At 35.8% G+C, this 24,779-nt stretch overlaps 1 protein-coding gene across 1 annotated transcript in view; it reads left to right on the top strand.

Annotated features, from left to right (window-relative positions):
• Positions 1-24,779, top strand: part of Sgcz (sarcoglycan zeta) — a 1,049,168-nt gene that overhangs the window by 827,294 nt on the left and 197,095 nt on the right. Inside the window, exon 3 of the mRNA XM_040268050.2 lies at positions 18,832-18,933. Coding sequence (XP_040123984.1) covers positions 18,832-18,933 — 102 coding nt within the window. The remainder of the gene's footprint in view (positions 1-18,831; positions 18,934-24,779) is intronic.

Below are 24,779 nucleotides of genomic sequence, written 5' to 3' on the forward strand. Positions count from 1 at the left end.
CAGATGAGTTATTATTTCCTGAGAACAGTGGTCTCTCTAACTACAAGCAGGCTTTCTCTATACAACTTAAAGTGGGATCACAGTTGGTTCCCAGTTCTGTATACAAAGAGACTACTTAACTGTCTACTATTATTAGTTTATACTTAATTCAAAAAACATTAGTAAGTGCCTCTTATTGACCTGGCTTGGGTTTAAGTTAGTGATGTTTGCTTGAAGCATCTATGGTAAACAGGTCAGAACCAAGTAAGGACATGGAAGTTACTGTGTTTCATTGATGAAAGCAGTTGGAGTCCACCAAAGGGGGTAGTTCCCACAAGAAGGGCTCCATTACCCGTTGAAACCTGCAGTGATATTTTATAAACAATCGACAAACCTTACAATCAGTGCCACTTGGAAGTATAATAAAATAAAATGAAAGATAAAATGTAGTAAAAAAGTAAACTCATGTTAAATATTTTCCAAATGGGCCAGTATCTTTAATAGAACTTATCATATAGACGAAGGATTCTAGATTACATGTTTTAGTAAAAACAAATGCAGGGTGAGTTGGATGGAAATCTAAGGTCACCTCAAGGAAGTTTTGGGGACATTTGTAAAGATTTAGCTGAGATCTGACCCTTTGCATTTCTGCATGAAATGTTTATTGAGAGCCCACATGTAGTACCATTGAATTTCGTTATAATTTGGTTTCCAACCTATAGTTAAATTCTGGAAAGAATGTACTGACTGCTGCTAGAAATTTGATCTGATTTATGCATGTTACTTCTTATTGTCAGTAAAAAAAATACGAGAGGGAGTGAATCCTGAGCATGCTTTTAGCCTTTTGGTTTTTACATGAGATAGTTTTCAGTTATTAAAAGAATGATTTAATTTAATTTAATTAATAATATAGTTAAATTAAATTCATTTAATTTAACTTCTCTCCTCAGAATAACATAATGTACCTGTGGGCCAAATGAAAAATATATCCTAGTAAATGAACTCAATTATGAAAATAAACAAACAAACAAAGCAAATAATTTAGCTGGGAGTGGTGGAGCATGACTGTAATCTTGGTGGCTTGGGAGGCTGAAACCAGAGGATCACAAGTTTGAGGCCAGCCTCCTCAAGTTATCAAGATCCCATCTCAAAATAAAAAAAAAGGGGGGGGCTAGAGGTATAATTCAGTGATTAAGTACCCCTGGGTTCCACCACAAGTACCAAAAAAATAAATTATTTAATAAATAGTATTAAAAATTAATGTAGATATAATAATGAAGATTATTAGGATTTTCCTACTGAGGTCACATAATAAAATAAATGTAGATTGCATCTTCACTTCTTACAATAGCATGATTAAGAATGAGAAGACTATACTTCTGTTCTGGCCAACTACCTGAGTTCTGCATAAAATTCACTTTATGTCATTTTTAAAATCATTTAACTAAAAGTAACAAAAGAACTTGTCTGTTTTTAGGGTTGTTGTGATGTCTTATTATCTCAGTATCTGCTAAAGTATTATAATCCCTTATGCTTAGTGCCATAGTAAAGGTGGAAATGAAAGATAATTGCCATAGAACCCCAGATGGAATTCTTGACAAGACCTTACCTTGAGTAGTACCTTGTGAAGTTACCATACCTTAAAGTCCTACCCTTAATTTACAAGTCCAGAAATGAGGCTGGGGGTATAGTGCAATGTGAGAATGAGAGTTTAGCATGTGAAAGACTCAGGCTCCATCTCCAGGAAAAAAAAAAAAAAAGAGGAAGAAGGAAAAAGAAAAGAAATTAAAAAGTTCAGAAACGTGATTCTGTTGAAGGCAAGAGTTGATCCTCCTTTAAAGAGTTAAATCATCCTTATAATAATTGACAAATATCTCATGCAAAAACCAAAAGCCTAAAAGCATGCTCAGTATTAACTCCTTCTCCTATTTTTTTTTTACTGACAATAAGTAAAATTCATAAGTCAGATCAAATTTCTAGCAGCGTTCAGTACATTCTTTCTAGCATTTAACTATAGCTTGGAAACCAAATTATAACAGAATTGAATGGTACTCTATGTGGGCTCTCAATAAACATTTGGGAAGACATGGGAGCTATTAACTCTTTAAATATCTTCTTTTTGATGTTCCTTGCTAAGTAATGCACCTCCTTTTAATAGATCTTTATTGACAATTTGTAAAAACATGAGTGATTAGTCCAGAATTTTCACAATGTATTCACAGGGACATTATTCTACCTACCTCAAAAGATGGGTGAGTAAACAGAGGCCCATTGGACAAAGTGTGTGGGAACTCCATATTTATGAAAGGAAACATGTTTCTTTACTTCAGACTTCTCAGTGTTTAATACTACGAATTTCTGAGTGGGAATGTATCATGCAATGGTTTTCTAAATTGATTTGAAAAATAGAACTCTTTTATCACCAGTCTGTTATAATTCCAGTATTCTATTAAACACAGTTGGAAAAGATAATCGTACAATAGCAAATCTTTAGGCTTTATACTCTCATTAAAAGATTAACATATGGAAGTTTCCCAGCCATTCATTTATTGAGTACATGGAATTACTTCAGAGTACAAAGCATTATTATTAATCTACTACCATATCATTTTCCTTAAGCCAAATGACTGGTGTTCCTTGCAGTTGTCTCCATTTACCATAAAATTCTATCAGATGTTTTCAAAAAGCATCCTGTTTTTTATTTTTCCTTCTTCTTTGGGGGATATGGGGCTACCAGGGATTGAACTCAGGGGCATTTAACTACTAAGCCACATCCCTGACCCATTATTTTATTTTTAAATATTTTTATTTTGAGACAAGTTTTTGCTAATTTGTTAGGGCCTAGCTAATTTGCTGAGGCTGGCTTTGAACTTTTGATCCTCCTTCCTCAGCCCCCAGAGCCTTGTTTTTTCTTTAGTATTCCTTCAAAAAAGTTCTCTGTTTCCTTTCACGACTATTGACCTTATTCCTAGGATGTAACCTTAACTTTAAATTAGGCAACACAATGATGTCGCTTCATTCATAATTAAATTTCCTTACATAATTACTATTAGGAGGATATGTCCTAAATTTTTACTAGATTGAGATTTCAGGTTTTTCTGTGCAGAAACTTACATTTTCTTAAGACTATTTTATATAAATATGTATGCATTCCAAATATTCCTAGTAGATTAAATAGGCATAATCTGGTTTCCATTATTTTGTGTGAACTTTTCATATGTATGCACATAAAATGTTCCGTGTGTGCATGCATTTATATAAATTATTATATATATATAGTATATGTGCATATGCCCATAAGTAAGTAAATTTTGCCTTTTATATGTCAAGTTACAGGGTACTTTTTAGACAGAATCTTTACTCATAGTATTCATTGAGTGCATCATTTCTATTCTGTATGCTACATGACTGTGATTCTATCTGCCTTGCCAGATTAATAGATTATTAAAATTTTATTTTATTAATTTTTATCTTGTATGGTTTTATAATTAAACAATTATATATATGTTTCATGATGCTAGGATATGTTGATAGAATAAGAAGAAAATGTATACTGGGTAATAGTGAGATCAGTAGAAGAAACTTTGGATAATAAATTTAATTTAATTTTTTGTGCATTTTAAAAATCATTCATAGAGCTAAAAGCATACATATAATGAGAGAGAAAAGTATAATATTTATTTTCATATTTAATATATGAATACATTTAAAATTCTCTCTTAAAACTCTGACAACTAATGACACCTAAATTATGAGACAACTATTGGCAGAGAAAAAAAGTAGTAAGTCATGTTCCAGATGATAAAAGTCATATTATTAAAAACAATCTCTAAAAATATTTCTATTCAAGTGAATTACAGATAATATTTTTAAATCTATCAATTCGTATCACTTTAGAGATTATTTCCTAATAATATGTAGGGAAGGAAGACCAATTAAATTTGAAAATAAGGTAAAGGATTACAACAAGCAACATAGTAAAAACACAATTATTTAGCAGGCTGTCAACATTTTGCTTTTTTTTTCTTTTTCTAATGCTTGGAAAAAAAACAGCTCATTATAAAATATAAATAACATGGGCATCAAACAAGGTGTGAAAAAGGAAATTCATGGCTATTCTAAAGAGAACCTTCTCTTCTTTAATTAGGGATTGGAAATTAAATGGATATTTAGTACTACAGTGTACATTAAAAATAAGTAACAAAAAGTTTAAATGTGAATTATACCTTCATAATCTGATAGTTCCACTTCACCATGCATTTTCTTTTACTTCATTAATAATATTTAATTCCCAAGATCTCACAAATAACTATGTTCAACACCAGGGCAACGAAAAATCCACCATATCATTTACTGATCCCCAAAATGGGACTTGGAGGACTCAATGGAGAGGGTTTGGGAATTGTATTACTCACATGTTTTTCACAGCCACAGGCCAGGACAGTATGGAGGCCAGGCTGGGACTACAAGCAGGGAAATATATATGGGATATGCCGAGTGCCAGTTGTACAAGTAGATTTCAGATGTTTCAAGACTATGGTGCCTTTACTTCACAACCAAATTCATTCTGTTTTCATCTCAACCTAAAGATGGGACACAAGGGAAGTGGCCAGTCCCCCCCCCACCTAACCCTTGTTAGGCATTCTTGGAAGTCCTTTTTTGCTCACCTGTAGGAACAATGAGCCTTCCTAGACACTGACTGGTGTTAGACCTCCACAGACAATCGTACTGGGCTCCAATCTGACTTTTGACTATCTCATTAAGGTCATTTCCTCCTACGAATTGAAGTGTAGAATGTATAATACCAGTACATGATAGAAATTATAGAAACACACATTTTTACCTTCCTTCCTATCCAATTTCTTTTGAAATTTGTGATATTTATTAGTAACTTGGAAGAAAAACTTCTTGTTTTAACTAGAAAAAAAATCTATAATTTATTATTAATTTGCATGTGGCCAGTACATTCTTTTAAGTATCTTTTAAAAGCTTTTTAATAAGAAATCATACATCACATTTTCTGTATTTTTTGATGGATACATCCATTATTTTTTTTTCTCAATCTCCTATCAACATGTTTATTACTCTGACAATCACATTAACTATTCAGGACTATCTTAGAACTTGGGTGTAGCTAACATTCAAGAAACCCTTCATACCAGGTGTCCCAAAGTCTTTAAGAACTGTAAGGACAGAGCCCTGTGCAGTGGCCCACACATGTAATTCCAGCAGCTTGGGAGGCTGAGACAGGAGGATCGAAAGTTCAAAGCCAGTCTCAGCAAAAGTGAGGTGTTAAGCAACTCAGTGAGACCCTGTCTCTAAATGAAATACAAAATAGGGCTTGGGATGTGTTCAGTGGTCAAGTGCCCATGAGTTCACTCCTTAGATCCTTGGTACCCTCCCACCCCCGCAAAAAAAGTAAGTACAGATCACTACAAAATTCTGGGTGTGGATTTTAAACTTAATGTGATATTTCTGGCAATAGTCTCTTTGTTGACATTCAGACCTATGATTTATTTTTAAGTCATATGTCACAACAAATTCCAGAAAGGTTATTTCTCAATAAAGCATCCTCCCCTTTGTTTGTACAAAAACCAAAAACATGAAATTATAGTAAAGATCAGTTTCAAAGGCAAATCATATGAATTTTGGTAATAGTGATGTTAAAAGATATCAATTTAATTTTCAATTCATTTTTTTCAGGTAAAGAGCTACCTTTTATTGATCAGTTAAATAATCAAGAATTTACTCTCCATACATATTATAAAATTCACTGTTGAAGGTACTACTACTTAAGGATCAAGCACATAAATGAAAGTGACCATAAATTTTGTAAGAAGATTCTGATTAAAATTTGTACACAATTAATGAAGATTAGAATCAAAATCTGATACATTGTATAACAACTATTGTAATGTTGTGGAAATATGGAGTTGATAGAGATGTTATTTCTGACTAGGATATTAAAAATGGACTAGGCCTTAAATAAGGGGTAAGAGTATTAAGAGGAGGTAGAAAAGAAGATGAGTTCAAATAAGCAAAATGCATGGATCAAGAAATTAATATGGTAAATCATCGAGCTTTCCTATGAAGAAATTCTGGCAGTCCAGTGTAACAAAAGTTCAAGGTGAGGAATAATAAAGAGCAAAAACATGTAAAACAGTGGTTGCATGAAACACTTAAATGTCTTGAAAATCATTCTGAAGGAGAGGATGGACTCACAGTAGATGAGATTGCTTTATAATCTTTCCCCTTAACATGAAAATGACCATCCCAAGGGTTTTAAAAAGAACATTAAATAGTCTAAATAAAGAACATACATTTATATCTAGAGGCTAAAGTGGATTTTTGAGCAGGGATAAGAAGTCTGATGATAAGAAAACACTGCATCAGTGGTAGGAGGTGATTGCCTGGCTGATGATTAAGTTGTCTTGAATTGTCAGTGTTATTGGGATTGGAAATGAAGAAATTTAAATAAAAAAGGCTAACTTTTTTTTTAAAGTGTGTTGATTAGGGACTATTGGGCTCTGTTATAAAATATTCACTTTCAAAATAAGCCAAACACTAAAAACTCTAAAACCCAAAGGTCTAAAATTTCCTCTGATATGTGGATGCTGAAAGGGTCAGGAGGATAGAAGTATTAGACAAAGGGCAATGAAGGGAAGGGGAATGGGAGTAGGAAAGACAGTAGAATGAATTAGACATTACTTTTCTGTGTGCATATATGAATACATGACCACTAACTTCCCATCATGTACAACCACAAGAATGGGAAGTTGTACTCCCTGTGTGTATGACATGTCAAAATATGTTCTATTGTCATGTATATCTAAAAAGAACAAATAATAAAAGAAATAAAATATTTACTTTCAATAAGCTATAATGATAAAATAATTAATAAACGTCTAAACTATGGAACCAATGTAGGTGTCCTTCAACAGATGAATGGGGCAGGGAAGAAGATGGCGGCGAAGGGAGTGCATCACCCCAGTGCGCCGCATCACTGAGCCAGTGAAAGAAGATATGAAACGGCTGAAGGATATCTTGTTGGGAATTTCCAGTGAAATTGAGGCGCTACAGAATCTAATAGACAGGTTTCCATCGTGCGAGGTTCCGCAGTGGGAGCTCCATTTCTCCGCACGGAGGGTCGCATAGCCTGATTGCTCCGCGGCTGGTTGTCTGTGGCGCGCGCTGGGGATCGGCAGGGTGCCGGAGCGGGAGAACAGCGAGGAGAGGGAGAACAGCGATACGGATTCGGAGGGCTCCTGCCAGTGATACATCAGCAGCGCTTGGTGCGGAGTTCCGGCTTGAGACAGAGGAGAGAAGCGGTGGTTCCAGTCACCGGTCTGACCACGGAGGACGGCGGCCGCCATCTTGGAGAGATGATGTAATCATCCCATTGTTCTGCTGATCTCAGCTCATTCAGCTACGGAACAGGTGAATTCAGGCTGGTATTTGCCTGCGTCTAGCAGACAGATTTCTTGCTCAGGATCGGGACTGGGGATCTTGTGGAGAATACTCTTGAAGGCTCGTGCCTGGCAAGGCGTGCACTGGGCACTGAGCAGCGGGACTTGGGTTCCCGGGACTTGGGTTCCCGGGGCTAACCGGGCCCAGGTCTGAGGAATCTGCAGAGACTGCCTGTGAAGGCGAGCTCCGAGTGGAGCGTGCGCTGAGCTTGGGGCGACTGGGTTCTGACTCCCGGGGGACAGTTTTGGCCTGGGGCTGGGGAACCCGTGGGGGTCGCTCGCTGGAGCCAGCTCCCAGCGGAGAGAGTGTATCTGGATCGGAAAGGCGGGGTTCTTGCTACCTAAGCTGTTTTGGCCCAAGGCTAGGGAACCGGCGGTGACTGCTTCTCGGCCGGGGTCCTGCTGGGTGCTGTGGGGGCAGAGTGGAGCTTCCACCTGCGCCCAGAGCAGGCCAAGTGACCCGCCGGCGTGGTATCATGAAACCCCAAATGCAGCTGGGGCTGAAGAGAGAAGCCGCCCACGCCTAGAATAGGACCAGCGACCCACTGGCAAGACAGGCCAGGTAGCTTGCCAACGTGGTGGACACGTAACACTGAGGCAGTCGCGTCACACTGGTTGGAGTGGGGGTGGAGCAGGGTCGCCGCACGGGTCCGGAGGGGGCTCAGCGACCCGTTGGAGAGGTAGTCAGGTACCCCCATTGGGAGTGGGGGCTGTGCAGAACTGTGACCCACCGGCCTAGAGGTCTGCCAGCGTGGTAGACACGTCACACCATTTGGAGTGGGGGCACAGCAGAGCCGCCACCCACATCCAGATTAGGACCAACGACCCCAGGGCTTAGTAGTTATGTTACCACAATTGGAGTGGGGTCAGAGCAGAACAGCCACCAGTGCCTGCAGTGGGGGCAGACCTGCGACCAATTAGTGTGGTAGACAGACCACCCTAATTAGGGGAGGAGCACAGCCACTACCCGCCCTGCAAGGGAGACTTCCCAACTATACAAGAGCAATATAAATAAATAGGAGGTAAATTTCAAAAACACAACAGTTGCACCAGCAGAAAGAAACGCGAGCAGTATGAAAAGACAAGGAAAGAAAGGACCACAAGCAATGCAGGTCAACTCAACTTTAGAAGAGGTAATAGCTGCAACAGATGGAATGTCAGATAAAGAGTACAGGATATATATGCTTCAGATGATCTGGAGTCTCAAGGAAGACATGAGACAGCAAAATCAGACAATGAAAGATCACATTGACAAACAAATCCAGGAAGTAAAAGATCAATTTCACAGGGAGATAGAGGTAATAAAAAACAAACAAACTGAAATCCTAGAAATGCAGGAATCATTAAACCAACTTAAAAACTCAATTGAGAATACTACCAGCAGATTAGATCACTTAGAAGAGAGAACATCAGACAATGAAGACAAAGTATTTCAACTGGAAAAGAACATAGACAGCTCATCAAGTCTGCTAAGAAACCATGAGCAGAACATCCAAGAATTATGGGACAATATCAAAAGACCAAATTTAAGAGTCATTGGGATACAGGAAGGCACAGAGCTCCAAACTAAAGGAATAAACAGACTATTCAGTGAGATTATACAAGAAAACTTCCCAGACTTGAAGAATGAGACAGAATCACAAATCCTAGAAGCCTACAGGACGCCGAATGTGCAAAATCATAAGAGATCCACACCTAGACACATTATAATGAAGATGTCCAACATACAGAATAAGGAGAGAATTTTAAAAGCTGCAAGAGAAAGAAAGCAGATTACATTTAGGGGCAAACCAATCAGGATAACAGCTGATCTCTCAACACAGACCCTGAAAGCTAGAAGATCCTGGAATAACATATTTCAAACACTGAAAGAAAATGGGTTCCAACCAAGAATCGTGTATCCGGCGAAATTAAGCTTCAGGATAGAAGATGAAATTAAAACCTTCCATGATAAACAAAAGTTAAAAGAATTCGCAGCTAGAAAACCATCTCTTCAAAAAATCCTTGGCAAAACATTACAGGAAGAGGAAATGGGACAGTAAAGGGGGAAAATAGTCAAAGAGGATAACAAATCAGGTTTAGAAACATCAATAAACAAATATGGCTAGAAGAACAAATCATATCTCAATAATAACCCTAAATGTTAATGGCTTAAATTCACCAATTAAGAGACACAGGCTAGTAGAATGGATCACAAAAGAAGAACCAACAATATGCTGCCTACAGGAGACGCATCTGATAGAAAAAGATATTCATAGACTGAAGGTGAAAGGTTGGGAAAAATCATACCACTCATATGGAATGCGGAAACAAGCAGGAGTGTCCATACTCATATCTAATAAAATAGATTTCAAGCCAAAGTTAATCAAAAGGGATAAAGAAGGACACTTCATACTGCTCAAGGGAACCATACACCAACAAGACATAACAATCATAAATATATATGCCCCAAATAATGGTGCAGCTGTGTTCATCAAGCAAACTCTCCTCAAGTTCAAGAGTCTAATAGACCACCATACAATAATCATGGGAGACTTCAACACACCTCTCTCACCACTGGACAGATCTTACAAACAAAAGTTAAATAAAGAAACTATAGAACTCAATAACACAATTAACAACCTAGACTTAATTGACATATATAGACTATACCACCCAAAATCAAGTAGTTACACTTTTTTCTCAGCAGCACATGGAACCTTCTCAAAAATAGACCATATATTATGTCACAGGGCAACTCTTAGACAATATAAAGGGGTAGAGAAAATACCATGCATCTTATCTGATCATAATGGAATAAAACTGAAAATCAATGATAAAAGAATGAAGGAAAAATCAAGCATCACTTGGAGAATGAACAATAGGTTGCTGAATGATCAATGGGTTTTAGAAGACATCAAGGAGGAAATTAAAAAATTTCTAGAGTTAAATGAAAACACAGACACAACATATCGGAATCTATGGGACACATTGAAAGCAGTTCTAAGAGGAAAATTCATTGCTTGGAGTTCATTCCTCAAAAAAAGAAAAAACCAACAAATAAATGATCTCATACTTCATCTCAAAATCCTAGAAAAAGAAGAGCAAAACAACAGCAAAAGAAGTAGAAGGCAAGAAATAATTAAAATCAGAGCTGAAATAAATGAAATTGAAACAAAAGAAACAATTGAAAAAATTGACAAGACTAAAAGTTGGTTTTTTGAAAAAATAAATAAAATTGACAGACCCTTAGCCATGCTAACGAAGAGAAGAAGAGAGAGAACTCAAATTACTAACATACGGGATGAAAAAGGTAATATCACAACAGACACTTCAGAAATACAGAAGATAATCAGAAATTATTTTGAATCCTTATACTCCAATAAAATAGAAGATAGTGAAGGCATCGATAAATTCCTTAAGTCTTATGACCTGCCCAGATTGAGTCAGGAGGATATAGACAACCTAAACAGACCAATAACAATACAGGAAATAGAAGAAACCATCAAAAGATTACCAACTAAGAAAAGCCCAGGACCGGATGGGTATACAGCAGAGTTTTACAAAACTTTTAAAGAGGAACTAACACCAATACTTTTCAAGCTATTTCAGGAAATAGAAAAAGAGGGAGAACTTCCAAATTCATTCTACGAGGCCAACATCACCCTGATTCCGAAACCAGACAAAGACACTTCAAAGAAAGAAAACTACAGACCAATATCTCTAATGAACCTTGACGCAAAAATCCTCAAAAAAATTCTGGCGAATCGAATTCAAATACATATCAAAAAAATTATACATCATGATCAAGTAGGATTCATCCCTGGGATGCAAGGCTGGTTCAATATACGGAAATCAATAAATGTTATTCACCACATCAATAGACTTAAAAATAAGAACCATATGATCATCTCGATAGATGCAGAAAAAGCATTCGACAAAGTACAGCATCCCTTTATGTTCAAAACTCTAGAAAAATTAGGGATAACTGGAACATACCTCAACATTGTAAAAGCAATCTACGATAAGCCACAGGCCAGCATCATTCTGAATGGAGAAAAATTGAAGGCATTCCCTCTAAGATCTGGTACAAGACAGGGATGCCCTCTCTCACCACTTCTGTTCAACATAGTCCTCGAAACACTGGCCAGAGCAATTAGACAGACGAAAGAAATTAAAGGCATAAAAATAGGAAAAGAAGAACTTAAATTATCACTATTTGCAGATGATATGATCCTATACCTAGCAGACCCAAAAGGGTCTACAAAGAAGCTATTAGAGCTAATAAATGAATTCAGCAAATTGGCAGGATATAAGATCAACACGCATAAATCAAAGGCATTCCTGTATATCAGTGACAAATCCTCTGAAACGGAAATGAGGACAACTACTCCATTCACAATATCCCCCCAAAAAATAAAATACTTGGGAATCAACCTAACAAAAGAGGTGAAAGATTTATATAATGAAAATTATAGAACCCTAAAGAAAGATATAGAAGAAGACCTTAGAAGATGGAAAAATGTACCCTGCTCATGGATAGGTAGAACTAACATCATCAAAATGGCGATATTACCAAAAGTTCTCTATAAGTTCAATGCAATGCCAATCAAAATCCCAATGGAATTTCTTGTAGAAATAGATAAAAGAATCATGAAATTCATATGGAATAATAAAAGACCCAGAATAGCAAAAACAATGCTAAGCAGGAAGTGTGAATCAGGCGGTATAGCGATACCAGACTTCAAACTATACTACAGAGCAATAGTAACAAAAACAGCATGGTACTGGTACCAAAACAGGCGGGTGGACCAATGGTACAGAATAGAGGACACAGAAACCAATCCACAAAACTACAACTATCTTATATTTGATAAAGGGGCTAAAAGCATGCAATGGAGGAAGGATAGCATCTTCAACAAATGGTGCTGGGAAAACTGGAAATCCATTTGCATCAAAATGAATCTGAACCCCTATCTCTCGCCATGCACAAAAGTTAACTCAAAATGGATTAAGGAGCTTGATATTAAATCAGAGACACGGCATCTGATAGAAGAAAAAGTTGGTTATGATCTACATACTGTGGGATCGGGCCCCAAATTCCTCAATAGGACACCCATAGCGCAAGAGTTAACAACTAGAATCAACAAATGGGACTTACTCAAACTAAAAAGTTTTTTCTCAGCAAAAGAAACAATAAGAGAGATAAACAGGGAGCCTACATCCTGGGAACAAATCTTTAATCCACACACTTCAGATAGAGCCCTAATAACCAGAATATACAAAGAACTCAAAAAATTAGACAATAAGATAACAAATAACCCAATCAATAAATGGGCCAAGGACCTGAACAGACAGTTCTCAGAGGAGGACATACAATCAATCAATAAGTACATGAAAAAATGCTCACCATCGCTAGCAGTTAGAGAAATGCAAATCAAAACTACCCTAAGATACCACCTCACTCCAGTAAGATTGGCAGCCATTAGGAAGTCAAACAACAATAAGTGCTGGAGAGGATGCGGGGAAAGGGCACTCTTGTTCATTGCTGGTGGGACTGCAAATTGGTACAGCCAATTTGGAAAGCAGTATGGAGATTTCTTGGAAAGCTGGGAATGGAACCACCATTTGACCCAGCTATTCCCCTTCTTGGTCTATTCCCTAAAGACCTAATAAGAGCATGTTACAGAGACACTGCTACAAGGATGTTCATAGCAGCACAATTCACTATAGCAAGATTATGGAATCAGCCTAGATGCCCTTCAATAGATGAATGGATAAAAAAAATGTGGCATTTATACACAATGGAGTATTACTCTGCATTAAGGAACGACAAAATCATAGAATTTGGAGGGAAATGGATGGCATTAGAGCAGATTATGCTAAGTGAAGCTAGTCAATCGTTAAAAAACAAATACCAAATGACCCCTTTGATATAAGGGGAGTAAACAAGGACAGGGTAAGGACGAAGAGCTTGAGAAGAAGATTTACATTAAACAGGGATGAGAAAAGGGGAGGGGAGGGGAGGGGAGGGGAGGGGGGATAGTAGAGAATAGGACAGACAGCAGAATACATCAGACACTAGAAAGGCAATATGTCAATCAATGGAAGGGTAACTGATGTGAAACAGCAATCTGTATACGGGGTAAAGTTGGGAGCTCATAACCCACTTGAATCAAACTGTGAAAGATGATGTATTAAGAACTGTGTAATGTTTTGAACGACCAACAATAAAAAAAAAAAACAGATGAATGGATTAAAAAATGTGGTATATATACACATTGGAGTATTTCTCAGTCTTAAAGAAGAATGGAATTATGCCATTTGCCTGTAAATGGATGGAACTGGAGAATATCATGCTAAGCAAAACTAAGCCAATCCCAAGAACTAGAGGCCAAATGTTTTCTCTGATATGTGGATACTAATTCACAATAAGGTAGAGGTGTGGCTAGGGAAGAATAGAGTTACTTTGCATTAAGTAGAGGGGAGGTAAAGGAAGGAGAAGTAGTATGGGGTTAGGAATGATAGTCGAATGAATCAAAAATTATTACTCTATGTACATATACTACACAACTGGTATGATTCTATATCATGTACAACCAAAAGAATGAGAAATTGAGTAAAGTGCATTCTATTGTCTGTATAACTAATTAGAACAAATAAAAAACAAAAACAAAAGAAAAAATATATAACAGGCCTAATACTGAGCAATTCATTGTCTAGATCAGTTAATTATTATAAAAATCCCCATGAGGAATATCATCATTTTTCTGATATTTTCATGAAACTTATTTAGTTTTAGATAGATTTAACACTATGTGAAAATCAACAGTAAGTAGTAAAATCAAGTTTCAAACTCTGGCTCTACCACCCTTTCCAAAATGATTCTACACTGTCGATTGAAAGTAAATAAGTGGCAAGCATCTTTAGTTCGTTTGTTTGTGTTGCTATAACAAAATACCTGCCATTTGCTAATTTGTGAAAAACAGAAATTTCTTCTCTCATAGTTTAAGATACAGGTGCCAGCAGGTTCACTTGTCTGGTTAGGACTTCTCTGCTTCCAAGATGATGCCTGGATAAGTCCTTAAAAGGAGAGGAACACAGTGTTCTCACATAGCATGGACAGAAAAGCAAGAGAAGCTCTACGTGTATAATGCCACTCTTATCAAGTTCCTTAGTCTCATTCACAAGAGAGGAGCCTCTCATGGCCACATCACTTCTTAAAGTTGATTCAACCATACTAGACTGCAAATTCCAAATTTTGGAGGGAACACATTCAGCCTGTACTAACATGAGATTATGAAAAATGAATAAAAGCATCATAATTCTAATGGTAATAAAATGTGATGTAGACTCTCCTGCAGTTGAATGATAAGCCCTCTGGATATTAAAAAATATGTATTTTTATCATGAGACAAAATTAAAACTTTTAAATAAAACATTGATAATTATTATTATTTTTTCAACCTTTATTTTTTAGTTGTAGGTGCACAGAATACCTTTATTTTATTTTTATGTGGTGCTGAGGATCGAACCCAGTGCCTCACACATGCTAGGTGAGTGCTCTTCCTCCGAGCCACAACCCCAGTCTAATAATTGTTATTATTAACATTGTTAAATAATTATTAAATTTAACAATGATTGTTAAAACTATTAAGTATATTCACATAAATTAGGAACTGTTTTAAGCTTTGTACATCCTCTCAAATAATCCTGCAATAAACAAATAAATTCTGTTATAATTTGTTTTATCTTTTTTTATGTACTAGAGAGTGAATCCAGAGGCCTCTACTATTGAACTACATGCCCTACCCCTTTTTAAATTTATTTTGAGATAGGGTCTCACTAAGTTGCCCAGGCTGGCCTTGAACTTATGTGTTCCACCTTCCCCAGCCTCCCCAGTGGCTGGATTACAGCTACTGTTCCAGATTATTCCATTTGTAGAAGACAAAATTTGAAGCACCAATATTAGTTAGTCAAGATTATAGAAAGAAGTTGTCAAACCAAGATAGGCTTGAGACAAACCCATGTTAGATTCTGTTATCTTGTGGTATTTTGGTGATGTCGTTCTTAATAGAAAATTCAGAAATTATTTTCTTCCTTTCAGATAGGACCAAGAGACAGTGGATGAGGAAGATATAGTGGCTATAAAAATAAAATCACTTCTTGGTGTTTCTGTAGATGGGACACTGAATTATTTCATCATCTCATAAATAATCAGTGGACTTTATACATGCATGTGAAGATTGAGTTAATTACACACACACATACACACATATTTATTATGTATTTTACAACTGCATTTAGATAATATGGAAATTTTTTGGAAATCTTTCCTTCATAGAAAACAAGAGAAATGAGACAAATACAGACATGTTAAACCAGGTTAGATTATATTATCGTAACAACAGTCTTACACTTATGCAGGGGAATTCTCTTTTATCTAATGAAATACAATTATTTATGTAACTTAAATCATATATTATGTAGAAAATGGAAGAAGACATTTTACTTAGCTTGATACTGAAGACATTCTCAAATTAAATATACATATAGCATAAACAGTATCACATTTAACTTTGAATGCCCAATTATCTTATTGATGATCAGCTTATTGAAGCATTTTTAAGACTAATATTGAAAAGGGAATTTCATTTGTGATAGCATTTGTTTCTATTGCCCTGAGATAATTTAATAATAACACTGGGTATTTCCATAGAAACTCAGTGGGGACAATTTCAGAACACTTCCTCCTTCCAGCAGGCTTTTGAGATTACATATGAATAGTCACTGTGTGAGATTTAATTATAGAAAATCCTTCTGTGATCAAATAATTTTTTCAAGCCATATCATATTATATATTACACACACACACAAATTTGTATATATAATTATGTGTATATATATATATGTTATATATGTATATGTATGTGTGCATATGTATATGTGTATATATACACAAACATATTTTTTTTCTTGGCTTTCTGAATTCCCTGAGAATTCTGCACTTAGTCTTCCTCTGCCACAACTGCTTGGATCTTCTTTAGGCCTTATTATCTCTGGAAAATTTCTCACCTTCCAGATCTCAAAATCCAAAGTTCCATTTTCTGAAGATAATAAAAATAAACTTTTATTAACAGCTCTCTCTGACCATAAATATCACCATGTACTATTCTTTGGCTCTTTTCTATTTTTGCAGCCCAACACAGCTGTTACTTGTTGCTTGCTACCTGATAAAGAAAGTAATGGCCAGTCATTTGAGGAGGATCATTTCTCACTACTTTAGAAGTCCACCTCCTTATGACTTTCTGACCTTCTGGGTTAATAAATCTTCATTTTGAGTCTTTCTCACTGTTACTTCTGCCATTTTCTATTTTGTAGATGGGCATAATCTCGCAAAACCTCACTAATTCAGAGCAAGTAAAAGAGTCACCATGTCATTTAATCAGAGGTACTTTTCATTTTCATAAGTGAACAATGATACTATAAAACCTCTGCAAACCAGCTCCATCTCAGAGAAGTCATCTTTCTAACAAAAGCATACCTGTTTTCTCATCGAAGTTAAACCTTCAGTACTGCTTGAAATTCTCCTATGTGTTTCTGTTAGGTTGGTCACCTACTAGACATTTCTTGTGTCACCTTGAAACTTTTTCACTTGCCTCAAGAAACTAATTCCTTTATATTCCTTTCAAGTTTAATTCCACTAAATCTATTATTTTCTTCTTCTCAGGAAAGAGTGAGATCTCACCACTTCATGATCTTTTTTTCTCTATTTGTTTCTCTTTCTCTGTTTCTTTTCATTTTTCCATCACCAAATCTTTTCTGCATAAATGTTTTCTGTCAGCAACATCTTCATGTTATAATACCTCATTTAATTTTTTTTTGGCAGGGGGGATGAGGGGTACAAGGTGAGATAGTCATAATCACCCATTTCCTTTTATTCTGATTAAAACTTCTGTGAAAGTATGGAACACCTCTTTCCAAGCCACAGAACAACACAGAACAAGTCTTTCTCCAGGAATTTCCCTTTGCTTTGATATACATCTTGCCACATGGAACTTGCTTATCCTCATGAAGGATTTTAGTATGCCTTAAGCAACTAGCATTCCCAATCTACTTTCTATTAGGGATGCTGAGTGATAGGTATCTAAATTTTGCAAAGATATCTCAAAGCTAGAAATATGATATGTCAAGAGCTTTGTAATGTTTTGAACAACTAATAATTAAAAAAATAAAGTTAACCAGAGATTTCTGTACCAAAAAAAAAAAAAAAAAGTCCAAAGCTAAACTTAGTTCTGGCCTTGAACTATTCCACTATTCCAATTTTTAGAAAATCACTGAATTTCCTTAATCACTCAGAGTCATAAAACCTTGATTTAATCGTAAATATTCCTCTTTTCAGCGTCACCGAATAAAATTACTTATCACGGCTGCAGATTGTCTTCTACTGTACTCTTCACAATTATTACCACATTGTGCCTTATTACTGAATTCAACAGAAATCCTGTGCAGTATTTCAGCCTCATTAGTCTTCTTGAAGCTTAACTCCAATCATTTCAAACCATTAAGCTATTTAAGTACCTTTTGCATTTCTTCTCTTAGAATCTGTCTTAGGCTTTGCATTCATGGCTTTTCTTTCTCTGGCCCCAAAACATCTTCTCCTCCAACAGTCAAAAGTGGGAAAACCATGCATAATTTGGATCCAACAGCATGCTTTTTCCTAAATGGTAACAACATTTTCATTCTGTTCTACTTTTCATAGACCTCCCCTGTTGAAACTTTCTCCATTTCCAAGGCCTGTATCAATCACTGTCTTCCATGATAAATAGTTTACTCTCTTACCAATCATGAAATCTTTAATTCCCAATAGTTCTCTGATTTTACTGACTTTGTTCCATCTCATCAATACATTTGTGTATTCATTTTCTCCTTCTCTTTCTAAAGTACAGTATATATGTTTATTTATGGTTTCAGTGCTGGAACATCAGTTGTTAAAATATTAGTATGCAAATGAGACTCTTTGAATATTATAGAATTAGTTGTATACTTGTCACAATATTTTCTGAACTTTCTGCAAAGTTGTTTCCAAGTATCATTATACCTAATTTATAATTGAACTAATGCATGAAGAAATTAGTTGATTTGTTCATAGGTAAATCCTGGTCTCTGACAGAGCTAGGAGTAAACACCAGGTCTTTATAATCCTGTTTCCTGTTCATTTTAAATAGAGCCCTCTGTATGTATGCAAAGTGCTGCAATCATTCATTGAGTAGATTCAGTGGCTCATTTTCCTTAAAGCATCACTGATTTGAACTCACTGTTTCCTCCATTTAGGCCTAAGAAAATTGTGGCCAGATATTTCATCCTCTAATTAACCTAAAAGTGAACTATATTTCATTGCTTGTAGGATGGTATGGGAAATCTGAGAGTCACCAAGAAGGGAATCCGACTTGAAGGTATATCTGAGTTTCTACTTCCATTGTATGTGAAAGAAATTCATTCCAGAAAGGTATGTGATACTGGCTTTGGCTTACTGTAAAAGATAATTTAGAGCTTATGTTTTAGCTTGAAATAGGAGCATAGAATTCCCTTATCTCCTTATGTATCAGTGTTTGTTAGCTAAAAACCTATTAAAGTTAAAAAGATGAGACAATTGAAAAACAGTGAAGGTTAGTTTCAAACTGACAAATTCAAGATCATTTTGAATTGAAATGCAGTGCTTCTTTTGTTAGTCTATAAAATTTGCCCCTCTATTTTCACTGTGAGATATAAATACACAGTCATAGTAATTATAAAGGGGGCATTTGATATGTGTTGAATAATTTTTGCAAAAAGTGCTGAGTCACATTAGTGATTTCAATTGAATATACCATACATGTTTTCATCTTTAATAGACATGTATTTGCTAAAAGAGAGGATCAGGAGTTTTTATTTGGAAATTAAAATTTATTTCTGGATGTACCTTATTTCAATCAAGTCAGAATATTTGTCTTTTGTGAGAGAGAGAAAGAGAGACAGAGAGAGAGAGAGAGAGAGAGAGAGAGAGAGAGAGAGAGAGAGAGAGAGAGTGAGAGAGAGAGAGAGAGAGAGAGTGTGTGTGTGTGTGTGTGTGTATGTGTTCTATATGTATTTTATCATTTAGCAGCATGCTAAAAACATCAAGATTGTAGCTTAGTTATTGTTTATTTTGGCTTAAGTGTGATTCCTCTTAGAAGATAGTAACTATTTTCAGGTACATTAAAATCTTCTAAATCTATTAAACAAATATCTGGGGTATGTGTATATATGTGGAAATATAATTAGTGAGAGAGAAATAAAGAAAGTTTGTTATCCACAAGTCAGAAAAATATTAATCTTTCATAAATATGAAAATCTATTTAAGATTAAAATAATATTTTAATATTGCCAATATGATACATTAGCAAATAGACTACATAGGAAAACATAATTTGAATAATTGACTTGAAGCTCTTTTTCCCCTTATTACCAAACTGAAATGAGATCAAAGGATCAACTTTCATATAACTTTTAATTATGATAGTTATATTCAATGACTTTTTTATAATGTGGAATGATAGAGCTTCTCTAATATACTATATGATTGCACTCTAGGTACTGGAATTCTATTTTGATAATACTTTCCAAAGTTTGGTCCCATGTAAATCAAGAGACACATGTCTGAACACTTGCCTTTCATGGTTAAACTTTTAAAAATAATTAAACATAAAAACTTCACCCAGAATACTTCTTTTTTGATTCTAGGAAAAATTGGAAGAAAATCTCATGTTTGCATTTATCAATATGTTTCCTTGATTGAAAGCCACCACCACTCACAACTATTTTCACTGTTCTTTTTTTGATTGTTGTCACTTTAAGTTGTTTAGTATTTGAAAACAGTAAAAATTTTACGTGTGGAAATCAAGAAATTACTTAGTCTAGGAAGGAGGAGGGAATAGTTTCAGGCAGAAACTTTTTTTTGCAGGGGGGCAGTTCTCCGGGATTGAACTCCGCAGCACAGGATCACTGAGCCATATCCCTAGCCTTATTTTGTATTTTTATTTAGAGACAGAGTATCACTTACTTAGCACCCTGCTTTGCTGAGGCTGGCTTTGAACTTGCAATCCTCCTGTCTCAGCTTCTCTCGAGCTGCTGGGATTATGGGAGAGTGCCAACATACCAGACCACAAACTTTTTTGAAAATTCATTCTGTTGACAAGCCCAGGGATAGCAAAGAGAGATTCTCTAAGTCATTTAGGCCAAGTTTTAGTATCCTCCTGGCAAGCCAACTTAAAGAAAGATTGTGAAGACCTCTGCCAATGGGAGGGTCGTACAATTTGTCTTCTGAGCAGGGGAATTGGGGGGAGTATAACAACAGGTGTTCTAACTGCAAACAAGAATGAGTCTCAAATCTATGGAGGAAATAAGATAAGGTCCACTAATTTTTTCCATTAAAGTGTGAGGTGGTGGCAGATGGATTTCCTAATCTTCATGCCTGGGATGCTAATCTCAAGTTCACAAGCATTTCCAAAGCCTACTGCATTGATTGAGAACTTCCAGCTCCCTCTCACATCCTCAGCCCTGTGGCTTCTTTCCTTTGTCTCCTCTCATTGCTGTTTGCCTCCCAGTAGGGAGGAAGCATGGTAAAGCATAAGAGGTAGAAGTCTGGTTTGAAGAACAGAAGTAAAAGGAAACTCATTTATCCCTTGGGAAACGTTGCTATACATTCACACACAGCAACAATAAATAAATAAAGGAAAAAGAAAGGGACAATCTGTATTTTATACCCAATTCCCACATTACAATTCACTTGTGGGTGAATGTGTGCTGTGGTTCATTCTTGCTGCAAAGAATATTTTGCTATTTCAAAAAGACAGGCACGATTTCTCTCAGATGTTATTTTCTCATTACTAAAGTAGAACTGATAAAACTTCTCAAAATTCTTAATTCTTAGGTTAAGAAAAAACAGAAAAATTTCAGTAATCCTAGGAGAAATGAGATTGTTTATTTTAAAAAATCAGGCCACCTATCAATCTCCCTTACATTTTTATGTATTCTGTTTATGATAAAATTTCAAAAATCCAGTGGTTTTCAGGTAGAAAAAATGTATTAAATTTAAAAGGTATTTATAAATATTCAATTTAGCTGAGAGAAACACTACTTTGTACAATATTGATATGCATCTATTTCTACCCTCTTAATGACAGCCGGTTGCCTTCTTTATATTTAGCCAGTATTCCACTCTGACAAATATGGTTTTCTTACTTAAAGTTACTTTTTGGTTATTTAGATATTTAATCATACACATGGAAAGGTGATAAGATATTTCTGCTGCATAAAAGTGCAGTTGCCCATAAACACACATCTTGTCACCTGAATCTACTCTTTAAGCTAAATGACTTCCCTAACACCACCACCCAAAATAGTCATACTTATTTGAAGTTCTATTACACATATAGAAATTTACAATCTTTATCCTTTTCAAAATCAACCTTTTCTAACTGGCTCATCAAAACAGTCTACAACACATACACACACACACACACACACACAATGTAGTGTAGTCTACCCCTAAAACATCTTGAAATTCAATGCATCTCTCAAAATTAATATCATTACTGTTACAAAAGAATTGTGCACTGAATATTACTGAAATGAAATGCGTAATTTCCTTCAAACAGAAAAGACACAAAGGATGTGGAATTTGGGCTGCCTTATATAAATGAAGGCAATGATTACATTCTGCCCTAGTCTTCAGGGCACATGGGCTAACATTGGGACAAAATCTTTGAATATCAGAAACTCAAGATGTAATTAGCAGACTCATTTTCTTTAAATGTAAATGGAGTATGTTTCCTAAGGTATCACGAGTCCAGGTTATTAATGGGATGCTCTTTCATACATTTCACTGATTTTTAGCAGCCAGATTCATATCGTGCGATTCTCTAGAACCCTGTAAAGTATCACCAAACTTATCTGTCCTCTATTTTTGTTTATTTTTTCCTGTTTAAGGATTATTAGTTAAATTGATACCTTACCTGCCACTGATCACACTGTTCTGAATGACAGGTTGATAATAATACCCAAGGCACTACTACCAGATAATTCCAATTCAAGTACCTCCACAGCAAAACGAAGAAGTCCTGAGTTCTTAGTCCTGCTGTACTAGCAAACTGTGAGCAAGGATCCGCTCTTCTTATGTTCATTTCGCTGGCTTCAGAGCTGTGTGATGCAAACTCGGTTCTTTTTTACAACCAGTTTTGCATATTGTATATACAATTCTTTTTTATAGGGTTCAGAGACAAAACCATGGGGCCAGACTAGCATAGTAAATCTTTTCTGCTTACACAGCATGTTAATTTCCTTACCTGTCTCTTTCAGGTACCATGGAAAATCTCTGTGCAGGTTTTCTTACTCCCGTATACACTATTTCATACAAATAGACATGTGAAGCCTTCCATAATTATCTTATTCATCATTATCATTTTACATTTAAATGTTTATATGAGAGACATTTATGATTTTACAGTGATGTCTTCTGGTTCATGTACAAAACAACACAAGTGTCTCCAAAATCTTTACACTAAAGAAAATGAAACTATACATCTGGTCAACATCATCATAGCTATGTAATTATATTCCTGCACAAATAAAAGAATAAAGAGTATATATAGACTTGTACAGACTATTTATAATTAACCTATTATGCATAATTTAGTAGAAGAAAAATAATCTGAAATAGATTGAAATGGCTAAATGTAAATATACCTTTACCACCAATTTTTTTAATTGTGCTTTTACTGTTAAGAATAAAAGATTTTGAATACCATTAGGAAGCCAGATTAAATAGCTTCATGTTTCAATTTCAGAAAGCATTTGTTATCTCCCTGCAGTGTAATTTGAGGTGATTAGCTCCTCTCCAATTTGTCCTCATCCCTCTTCACTTTCGATTTTTTGATAATTATAGCATTTTAACTTCCTCAGAGTTCATAATATTTACATTCTGTTGTGCAACTTTTCTTGCAGCAGCACTTTGGTCTTCTGTCTACATAGACAGGACTGCAGGTTCCATCACTGGTCCTCTATTTATTATGGCTACTCCATCCGGAGTTCATTATTCAATCACTCCTTGCTTATGTGTATTTTGTTTTTAATTAGTTTGTTTTGATTTTTTAAAAATTTTTATTGTTGGTTGTTCAAAACATTACATAGTTCTTGACATATCATATTTCACACTTTGATTCAAGTGGGTTATGAACTCCCATTTTTACCCTGTATGCAGATTGCAGAATCACATCGGTTACACATCCACTGTTTTACATATTGCTATACTAGTGTCTGTTGTATTCTGCTGCCTTTCCTATCCTCTACTATCCCCCCTCCCCTCCCCTCCTCTCCCATCTTCTCTCTCTACCCCATCTACTGTAATTCATTTCTCCCCCTTGTTTTTTTTCCCTTTCCCCTCACTTCCTCGTGTATGTAATTTTGGATATATAACCATGAGGGTCTCCTTTCATTTCCATGCAATTTCCCTTCTCTCTCCCTTTCCCTCCCACCTCTTGTCCCTGTTTAATGTTAATCTTCTTCTCATGCTCTTCTTCCCTACTCTGTTCTTAGTTACTCTCCTTATATCAAAGAAGACATTTGGCATTTGTTTTTAGGGACTGGCTAGCTTCACTTAGCATAATCTGCTCTAATGCCATCCATTTCCCTGCAAATTCTATGATTTTGTCATTTTTAATGCAGAGTAATACTCCATTGTGTATAAATGCCACACTTTTTTTATCCATTCATCTATTGAAGGGCATATAGGTTGGTTCCACAGCCTTGCTATTGTGAATTGTGCTGCTATGAACATCAATGTAGCAGTGTCCCTGTAGTATGCTCTTTTTAGGTCTTTAGGGAATAGACCAAGAAGGGGAATAGCTGGGTCAAATGGTGGTTCCATTCCCAGCTTTCCAAGAAATCTCCATACTGCTTTCCAAATTGGCTGCACCAATTTGCAGTCCCACCAGCAATGTACAAGAGTGCCCTTTTCCCCACATCCTCGCCAGCACTTGTTGTTGTTTGACTTCATAATGGCTGCCAATCTTACTGGAGTGAGATGGTGTCTTAGGGTGGTTTTGATTTGCATTTCTTTGACTGCTAGAGATGGTGAGCATTTTTTCATGTACTTGTTGATTGATTGTATGTCCTCTTCTGGGAAGTGTCTGTTCAGGTCCTTGGCCCATTTGTTGATTGGGTTATTTGTTTTCTTATTGTTTAATTTTTTGAGTTCTTTGTATACTCTGGATATTAGGGCTCTATCTGAAGTGTGAGGAGTAAAGATTTGTTCCCAGGATGTAGGCTCCCTATTTA

Source organism: Ictidomys tridecemlineatus, chromosome 14 (genome assembly GCF_052094955.1).
Source record: "Ictidomys tridecemlineatus isolate mIctTri1 chromosome 14, mIctTri1.hap1, whole genome shotgun sequence".
Taxonomy (NCBI): Eukaryota; Metazoa; Chordata; class Mammalia; order Rodentia; family Sciuridae; genus Ictidomys; species Ictidomys tridecemlineatus.